Source organism: Ascaphus truei, chromosome 18 (assembly GCF_040206685.1).
Source record: "Ascaphus truei isolate aAscTru1 chromosome 18, aAscTru1.hap1, whole genome shotgun sequence".
In the NCBI taxonomy this organism is placed as follows: domain Eukaryota; kingdom Metazoa; phylum Chordata; class Amphibia; order Anura; family Ascaphidae; genus Ascaphus; species Ascaphus truei.
The window spans coordinates 8,723,813-8,733,806 of NC_134500.1; the positions used below are offsets into that span (position 1 = coordinate 8,723,813).

Genomic DNA, 9,994 nt, shown 5'->3' on the forward strand with positions numbered 1-9,994 from the left:
CGTATATCCGGCGCGTCGGCGTCCTGTGCGTATATCCGGCGCTTCGGCGTCCTGTGCGTATATCCGGCGCGTCGGCGTCCTGTGTGTATATCCGGCGCGTCGGTGTCCTGTGCGTATATCCGGCGCGTCGGCGTCCTGTGCGTATATCCGGCGCTTCGGCGTCCTGTGCGTATATCCGGCGCGTCGGCGCCCTGTGCGTATATCCGGCGCGTCGGCGTCCTGTGCGTATATCCGGCGCGTCGGCGTCCTGTGCGTATATCCGGCGCGTCGGCGTCCTGTGCGTATATCCGGCGCGTCGGCGTCCTGTGCGGATATCCGCCGCGTCGGCGCCCTGTGCGTATATCCGGCGCGTCGGCGTCCTGTGCGTATATCCGGCGCGTCGGCGTGCTGTGCGTATATCCGGCGCGTCGGCGCCCTGTGCGTATATCCGGCGCGTCGGCGTCCTGTGCGTATATACGGCGCGTCGGCGCCCTGTGCGTATATCCGGCGCGTCGGCGTCCTGTGCGTATATCCGGCGCGTCGGCGCCCTGTGCGTATATCCGGCGCGTCGGCGTCCTGTGCGTATATCCGGCGCGTCGGCGTCCTGTGCGGATATCCGGCGCGTCGGCGTCCTGTGCGTATATCCGGCGCGTCGGCGTCCTGTGCGGATATCCGGCGCGTCGGCGTCCTGTGACTGTTCCCGTCTCCCTCCTCAGGTTTGGCTCTGGACAAATACACGCACTTCACCTCCCCCATCCGCCGTTACGCGGACATCATAGTGCACCGGTTGCTGCTGGCCGCCGTCCGCACGGGACCGAGGGACAACCTGCCCGGCAACCGTGACCTGGAGGAGCTGTGCCGTCACATCAACGTCCGAAACCGGGTGAGAGGGGTGAGGTGTGGGGTCACGGGCAGGTTTGGTGTCTCACCCTAAGCTGCGAAATACACTTAAGTCCTACGTGTGTGGGTGTATATAACAGTGGTGGGCAACTGGATATATATGCCCTTGAGCCCACAAAGTGGGGGGCTGTACCTCTCTTCCCGGAGCACTGGCAGCAGGGATATTGCAGCCGCGGGTAGGAGCAAACCGCGCCCCCGCTGGTCAGCTGCTTAATGCCGGTGAGCCTAATACTGCCTCTTACCCTCGGAGGTATTGTGTGGCGCACACGGGAGCAGCATGGCGCTATTCCTGAGCACGCCGTCATTAAAAAAAACACCTCGCCGGAGCGGGGAGAAGCTCCGATCTGCAGCAGCCACATGGCCGCTGTCTCTGCACCGGGAGGGCGGTGGATGGCGGCTGCACCTGAAGCCCCTCCCCCCGCGCACCACCTGTTTCCAGCTCATGCTATATAATATGACAGTACCGTGTGAGTATATAACATCCACGTGCTGCACTCTCCGTGAGAAGAGACGTGCAGCCCTTGGGTTGGGCTGAACGGAGCGTTCTGATTGGTCGGCGTTCTCATGTCCGCAGGCGGCCCAGCACTGCCAGAAACAGTCCACCGAGCTCTTCCAGTGCATGTTCTTCAGGGACCCGGAGCATGACGAGCGCTGTGTCTCCGGCGCCGTTATCTACGCTATTCGCACCAACGGCGTCCTGCTCTTCATACCCAGGTACAAGAGACTTCTGTTGGGATGTCTGTCCCACTCGCGTGAGCTTCTTCCTTTATAAGTATTGCTCTTAACGTTTTGCGTGCGACGCTAAACTCTTTGTTACCAGAGGAAAGTACGTCCACCGGGGCAGAAATATTTTAAAAGGCAGCTGTGGTCCCTTTAAAAATGGCACAGAGGGTGAATTCACAAACACTCCTCCCGTCGCAAGGGCTGTTCTCTGCCCCACTACTAGTCTCTGCTGCGTCCGCCACCCCCATTCTCTGCTGCGTCCGCCACCCCCATTCTCTGCCGCTGAGATATATGGAGGTGCAGAGGTGTGTAACGAGAGATCGGAGGTGAGATATATGGAGGTGCAGAGGGGTATTGTACTGTATTGTATGTCTTTATATATATAGCGCCAAAAGTGTACTCAGCGCTTCACAAAGAATACAGTACAGGGAATTATAATTATACAATAAGTGCAGCAAAATCAGACAATAGGGAAGGAAATCCCTGCCCCGAAGAGCTTACAATCTAAGGGGTTTAATGGGAAACTTACAGAGACAGCACGTGAGGGAGTAAATGCTGTAGATGGCAGTGCTTGGTCACAATGGGTGGTAGGAGTGACTGAGTGTGGGATCTTAGCCATGAGGGCAGGCTATTGGGATGCTTGATTTGTGGGGTAAAATTTAAGGAAGGTCAGTGTTAAATGAAAAGGTTAACACCATTTACAGGGGAAGAGGTGGCAGGGAGGCATGAGTGAGATCAGGTGTGTATGTCTGGCTTCAGGCTTAGGGAAGATCCCCAGCAGCAGGAAGGAGTAGATAGAGGGTGTGAATAGAGTATTTGTGTTGGTGTTTTTTATTGAGGGGTAAAGAAGTTGTTGGGAGAGAGGTGTATGAATAATGGTGCAGTGGGGAAGTTGGAGAGAACAGAGACATTCACAAAGGAGTGAGGAAACAGTAAACAGAAAAAGAAATAGGGAGGGCATAGTGAGATGCAGGAGGAGAGACTTCCAAGGTACTGGAGGATAAAAGTGTACAAATAAATCACAGATGTTAAAAGTTAATGTCTCACAGTGGCAACATTGTAATGCAGAGTCCAGATCTTCCTCCAATTTCAACTCCAAAATTAACTCTTGTAGACACTTTTGATGTACACTTATGATGTGACGCTTTTGATGTTACACAGCCTTATGGCTAAACAGCCATGCTACAGTGACTTAAGTACCCTATTCACATGCATTTGACTAACACTTAAGGGAGGGGTTTGTCTAGTCAACTCAGACTTACAAAATAGTTAATTACCGGTAGATTATCATTTCTCTCTCAATTGATAGGAATCGGCTCACAAACATACCCCAAAAGCCAATTAAATCTAAATTTCTCTGGTGTAACGAGAGATTGGAGCAGAGATATACAGTATGGAGGTGCAGAGGGCTGTAATGAGAGATCAGAGCTGAGATATATGGAAGTGCAGAGGGGTGTAATGAGAGATCAGAGCTGAGATATATGGAAGTGCAGAGGGGTGTAATGAGAGATCAGAGCTGAGATATATGGAAGTGCAGAGGGGTGTAATGAGAGATCAGAGCTGAGATATATGGAAGTGCAGAGGGGTGTAACGAGAGATCAGAGGTGAGATATATGGAGGTGCAGAGGGGTGTAACGAGAGATCAGAGGTGAGATATATGGAGGTGCAGAGGGGTGTAGAGCTTTAAAACAACGGAGGAGAATGTTGTAGTTTTATACGGAAATGAATAGGAAGCAGCAGGGAGAGTTCAGGAGGTCGGGAGCAGAGACGCATCTAGAAGAGGATTGTGACTGCAGCATTTTGAATGGATGGTAAAGGAGAGCGGTGTGAGGAGGCAGGGAGGTCGGATAAAAGGATATTACAGAATCAGTACGGGAGAGAACGAGGCTCGCATTAGTGTTTTAGTGCTGGTTGGGACAGAGGAAGGAGCGTATCTTGCAATGATGTGAAGGACGAAACGGCAAGATTTAGCAACACCGTTTCTGTGCCAGGAGAAGGAAAGGGAGAAGGTGAATGTAACCGCTGGCAGCGTGCTTGTGGGACTGGGGGGGTAGTGGTGTTATTAAATGTAACCGCTGGCAGCGTGCTTGTGGGACGGGGGGGGTAGTGGTGTTATTAAATGTAACCGCTGGCAGCGTGCTTGTGGGACTGGGGGGGTAGTGGTGTTATTAAATGTAACCGCTGGCAGCGTGCTTGTGGGACTGGGGGGTAGTGGTGTTATTAAATGTAACCGCTGGCAGCGTGCTTGTGGGACTAGGGGGGTAGTGGTGTTATTAAATGTAACCGCTGGCAGCGTGCTTGTGGGACGGGGGGGGTAGTGGTGTTATTAAATGTAACCGCTGGCAGCGTGCTTGTGGGACTGGGGGGGTAGTGGTGTTATTAAATGTAACCGCTGGCAGCGTGCTTGTGGGACTGGGGGGTAGTGGTGTTATTAAATGTAACCGCTGGCAGCGTGCTTGTGGGACTGGGGGGGTAGTGGTGTTATTAAATGTAACCGCTGGCAGCGTGCTTGTGGGACTGGGGGGGGTAGTGGTGTTATTAAATGTAACCGCTGGCAGTGTGCTTGTGGGACTGGGGGGGTAGTGGTGTTATTAAATGTAACCGCTGGCAGCTCGCTTGTGGGACTGGGGGGGTAGTGGTGTTATTAAATGTAACCGCTGGCAGCGTGCTTGTGGGACTGGGGGGTAGTGGTGTTATTAAATGTAACCGCTGGCAGCGTGCTTGTGGGACTGGGGGGTAGTGGTGTTATTAAATGTAACCGCTGGCAGCGTGCTTGTGGGACTAGGGGGGTAGTGGTGTTATTAAATGTAACCGCTGGCAGCGTGCTTGTGGGACTGGGGGGGTAGTGGTGTTATTAAATGTAACCGCTGGCAGCGTGCTTGTGGGACGGGGGGGTAGTGGTGTTATTAAATGTAACCGCTGGCAGCGTGCTTGTGGTACTGGGGGGTAGTGGTGTTATTAAATGTAACCGCTGGCAGCGTGCTTGTGGGACTGGGGGGGTAGTGGTGTTATTAAATGTAACCGCTGGCAGCGTGCTTGTGGTACTGGGGGGTAGTGGTGTTATTAAATGTAACCGCTGGCAGCGTGCTTGTGGGACTGGGGGGGTAGTGGTGTTATTAAATGTAACCGCTGGCAGCGCGCTTGTGGGACTGGGGGGGTAGTGGTGTTATTAAATGTAACCGCTGGCAGCGTGCTTGTGGGACTGGGGGGGTAGTGGTGTTATTAAATGTAACCGCTGGCAGCGTGCTTGTGGGACTGGGGGGGTAGTGGTGTTATTAAATGTAACCGCTGGCAGCGTGCTTGTGGGACGGGGGGGTAGTGGTGTTATTAAATGTAACCGCTGGCAGCGTGCTTGTGGGACTGGGGGGGTAGTGGTGTTATTAAATGTAACCGCTGGCAGCGTGCTTGTGGGACTGGGGGGTAGTGGTGTTATTAAATGTAACCGCTGGCAGCGTGCTTGTGGGACTGGGGGGTAGTGGTGTTATTAAATGTAACCGCTGGCAGCGTGCTTGTGGGACTGGGGGGGTAGTGGTGTTATTAAATGTAACCGCTGGCAGCGTGCTTGTGGGACTGGGGGGTAGTGGTGTTATTAAATGTAACCGCTGGCAGCGTGCTTGTGGGACTAGGGGGGTAGTGGTGTTATTAAATGTAACCGCTGGCAGCGTGCTTGTGGGACTGGGGGGGTAGTGGTGTTATTAAATGTAACCGCTGGCAGCGTGCTTGTGGGACTGGGGGGGTAGTGGTGTTATTAAATGTAACCGCTGGCAGCGTGCTTGTGGGACGGGGGGGTAGTGGTGTTATTAAATGTAACCGCTGGCAGCGTGCTTGTGGGACTGGGGGGTAGTGGTGTTATTAAATGTAACCGCTGGCAGCGTGCTTGTGGGACGGGGGGGGTAGTGGTGTTATTAAATGTAACCGCTGGCAGCGTGCTTGTGGGACTGGGGGGTAGTGGTGTTATTAAATGTAACCGCTGGCAGCGTGCTTGTGGGACGGGGGGGGTAGTGGTGTTATTAAATGTAACCGCTGGCAGCGTGCTTGTGGGACGGGGGGGGGTAGTGGTGTTATTAAATGTAATGCAGAAGGGAACAATGGGTCCTGCTTTGGGAGGGAATGAGAAGGTCTGTCACCTCAAGCTTAACATGGCTAAGGCCAGGTCCCCAGTGGCCGCTGCTGCGCGCGCTACAGCGTACGCCACATACCAGAACACAGCCCTCTATGGGGCAGGCCCCAGTCGTTGTGTGTGTGTGTGTGTGTCTGTGTGTGTGTTTGTGCGCACGCACGCACAAGGCGCAATGCATGACCGCCTTGGCCAAAATACATGATTTTGTCTTTTGGCGCTGCGGCCGAGCATTTGACACGTCACGGCGGCGGTTCAGCCAATGAGGGCGAAGCAGCCGCGTGACATCATGCCCCCCCCCCCTATGATTACTGGGGCCGTAGCCTAAGGCATGGTCGGCGCTGAGACAGCGGACTTACCCCCGGCACCCTTTATGAGGGCGGCTTTAGGGGGCGCTTCCGCAGGCGTGCGGAAAAGACAGCTCAATTTAAGTTTTGGTGCGGAGGGCCGGTCACGTGAGCGGTTCGCCCAATGAGGGCGAACCAGCTCCGTGATGTCACTGGCCCGCCCCAGACAGCGCGTGCACTAAGGCCTGGGAAAGCACCCGCTTTCCCTCAGCCTCCGCACGGCTGCAGTCTCTATGGACTCCGCCTAAGACAAAGGGCCCTTCAGGCAGAGAGCGGGGATAGGCGCTCTGTCATTTGTAACCGGAGTGCAGGCGTAGATAGAGTTGTGTATTATCAGCATAGTAGGTACACACAGGAACCCTGGCTACAGCCAATTGAAGGTGAAGTCTGCGCCTGGGAGGTGCTCAGGTGAGAGAGGGTATATTGCACGGACTGACAGAAGAAAAGGAAGTCCTGTGTGTGGCACTTTAAACTCCTATGTAACCAGGTGAATATATGAAGTAAATGAACACTTCTCTTTTATTGTAACCACATCAAATAAAGCCGGGAAGTTGGTAAGAGGTGGGATAAAAAGCACAAAGGAAATTAAAGGGGCAAAAGGGCCAGGACAATCACTGGGATATGTTTGGTTAATAGAACAGCAGGAGAGAGGGCTGCCTACTGGGGAGACCTCCTGTGTATTAGGTAACAGTAACAGGCGCACTGTTACTAGTGGGGTGTGTGTGTGTGTGTGTGTGTGTGTGTGTGTCGCCATGGGATAGAGATTGCTTCAGGGCAGAGTCCGTGTGAAAACCCAGTTTCCGTCTGTACAACCAGGTGACGAGCGCGAGAGAAGAACGGGTCACGTACAGGTAGTTTTCTGTTAGAGCGCACATGAGAAGTACGAGGTGAGCCGCCGGTGGGAGAGACGGGTTGGAGCTTTTAGATGTTACAGATGAGAGGGTTAAGAATGAGAGCAAGTGGGGAGATGGCAGCGGCTGGCAGGGTTCGGAGAAATGTCTCCAGCAGCGTGTGTGTGTGTGTGTGCGTGCGTGCGTCCGTGTGTGTGTGTGTGTGTGTGTAACAGAAGGCAAAATGGTGAGCATTTGGGAGTTGGGAAAGCAAGGACCTCAAGATGATGCAGAACTAGGACTTGGTGCATCCCATTTATATTAATGTTCTTGTATAGCGCTGCTAGTTTTACGTAGCGCTTTACAGAGACATTTTGCAGACACAGTCCCTGCCCCGCAGAGCTTACAATCTATGTTTTTGGTGCCTGAGGCACAGGGAGATAAAGTGACTTACCCGAGGTCACAAGGAGCCGACACCGGGAATTGAACCAGGTTCCCCTGCTGCAAACTCGGTGCCAGTCAGTGTCTTTACTCCCTGAGCCGCTCCTTCTCCCTGCGGACACTACCCAAACCCGAGCCTGGCACACACATGGCGACGTTCCCGGACTTTTTTTTTTGACAACACTGGTTTTCTCTCCGTCACTTTTATACAGATACGGTATTAAAGGGGCAGCGTACCTGAAGAACACGGAGGGCCTGGTGCTGTCCTGTGGGGAAGACGGAGGCTGCCACTGGACGCCTGGATCCCTGCAACGCTTCCCAGACCGCATCACCACCACCGCGCAAGGGGCGGAACCAATCTCCTTCTGTCTGTTCGACCACGTGACTGTGAGTACATGGGAAGAGTGGTGGGGTCACCCCAATAAATCATTGGTACAATCAGGCCACAGCTTTAACCACTGCCCACAGACTGGACTGACTGGTATACAACCAAAGTGGTTTGTTAGAAGACTTCGAGACCGTGGGCAAGTGAGTAAGTGCAGTAGATGGCAATGCTTGACCATGATGGTTGGAAAGTGTGGGTCAGTAGCTGAGTCCAGGATATTGAAATGCTTCATTCAGGTGTGTTTTTGTGTTTAGGAGAGCAGGTGTTTGGCATATACTAACTGAGGGAGTGGGGCAGTGAGGGTTTAAAGGTTTAACGCGAGATCAGCATGGGTGGAGAGGAGATACAGTAGTTGTGGGTAGAGCACAGGAGACTAGTTGGGGCATAATGAGAGATCTGATCTGTAAGGAGGAGCAGAGGAGTGGGGAGCCTTGAAGGGGAGAACTTGTAGGTGATCTGTATCTTGATGGGAAGCCAGGAGAGGGATTTGAGGAGGAGGAGGTGAGCATAGGCTGTTCTGGAAGAAAGTGACATGATTCTAGCTGCAGAATTGTTAATAGATTTCAAAGAAGATAGTTGGGAGTCCGGGTTTGGAGTAGGTTACAATAGTGAGGTCCATGGTGGATTCCGAACTTCTTGATAGTGCACAGTACCACTATTTTATTAAGACCTCAGAACCGCCATCATTCCTTCTCCTGACCTCTCTCTTCCCAGGTGCGGGTTAAAGTCCAGACTTCCCGTTTCCACTCCGACAGTATCCGCCTGGAGATCACCAGCAACAGACCCCACGTCTCACCAGGGGACAGCCTATCCCTGCGCAGCCCTCAGCTGGCCAGAACCGAGCTGGTGAGGGAGGTGACGCGCACAGCGACAGAGGCGCAGCTGGCGTTGGAAGAGGCCGCGGAAAGCACGGCGGGGGCGCAGCACAAGAAATACCGCCAGACACAGGGGCACAGTCTGTACGCACTGCTGGAGGAAATCAGAGACCTGGCCCTGTTAGATGTTTCCGACACTTAGAAACGGGTCATCTGGACCTGCTGATTCTACTTACTCGCCCACCTGGGGCAGCAACAATGAGGCCGCTTTCAGCGAGCGTGTCTGGCTTCAAGCGCATAAAAAAAAAAAAAATCTGCGTGAGGGGCCTGCAACACGAGGACTAATAGACGGGACGTTCTAAACGCGAGTTGGAAGCATTTTATGCAAGAATATTTGCGATGCCAAAAGGCGTCCAAGGCAAGTTTAACAAAAAAGGATTTTTTTTTTTTATAGCTGAAAATGGGTTAGTTTTTATTATTTTTCTTTTTAATTCGTCACATGCGTCTTTGCAGGGCGCTGCTTCCCCCCTCCAGAACTGCGTTCTAAAGCCACAAAGTGGGGCGATTTTAGTTCTGGAAGTCCAAGACCCGGCGCTGGATCAGTCCCACCGAGGGATCCGTGATTTCATGTCTTGGAATCCTTACTCGGGGCGGCTTTCTGATCGTATTCTAACAATGTTTTTCTTACGGAAATTAAGGCAACCGGCCGACCTTCCTTTTCAGATTTACAGTTAAAATGTCTTCAACTGGGAGTTTCAGTGTTGGGCATAAATTAATCATTTTGCAGCACGAACTGTTTTTGAAAGAAACTTGGCAGCATAAAATCTATTTTTAGTTTAAAAAAAAAACTGTGTTCTTCTGTAAGCGGCAATAGTTACAGGAAGTTATTTACAAGGTTTTTTTATTTAAACATAAGGCCCTGTGGCTTATGAGTTAATCTTCTGAGTCACACTGCACTCTGCTTATAAAACACAGCTAAATTGCTGTCGATTCTTATGGTAAGGAGAAGGTATAATGTCAGTTTCAGATGTAACGGCCAAGCATTTAAATCTGGTTCCTTCCCATATCAAATTCCACTTTTATATCCAACGTGTAGATATAGATTACCCGAATCTAATCTCTGCAGCGATCATTACACCATGTAACGGTAACAGCAGCAATACTCAGGAATGTTGGCACAAACTTCTCAAACACAAGGGTTTAACTACTTTTTATTAAACTTTTACAAACACAAGGGTTTAACTACTTTTTATTAAACTTTTACAAACACAAGGGTTTAACTACTTTTTATTAAACTTTTACAAACACAAGGGTTTAACTACTTTTTATTAAACTTTTACAAACACAAGGGTTTAACTACTTTTATTAAACTTTTAGAAAAACCGAACTGCTCAGGAGATAACGTGGAAAAGTGCAGATAACTTTCCTAGTAACAAGTATTTTGTATTATTTCACCC

At 51.6% G+C, this 9,994-nt stretch overlaps 1 protein-coding gene across 5 annotated transcripts in view; it reads left to right on the top strand.

Annotated features, from left to right (window-relative positions):
• DIS3L (DIS3 like exosome 3'-5' exoribonuclease) overlaps positions 1–9,834 on the top strand; it is a 28,444-nt gene extending 18,610 nt beyond the window's left edge. For all 5 annotated transcript variants that reach the window (XM_075575365.1, XM_075575368.1, XM_075575366.1 and 2 more), the window contains 4 exons: positions 696–862; positions 1,454–1,593; positions 7,550–7,724; positions 8,437–9,834. In XM_075575365.1, the coding sequence (XP_075431480.1) occupies positions 696–862; positions 1,454–1,593; positions 7,550–7,724; positions 8,437–8,739 (785 nt within the window). In that variant the 3' untranslated portion in view covers positions 8,740–9,834. The remainder of the gene's footprint in view (positions 1–695; positions 863–1,453; positions 1,594–7,549; positions 7,725–8,436) is intronic.
• Positions 9,835–9,994: the final 160 nt, after the last annotated feature.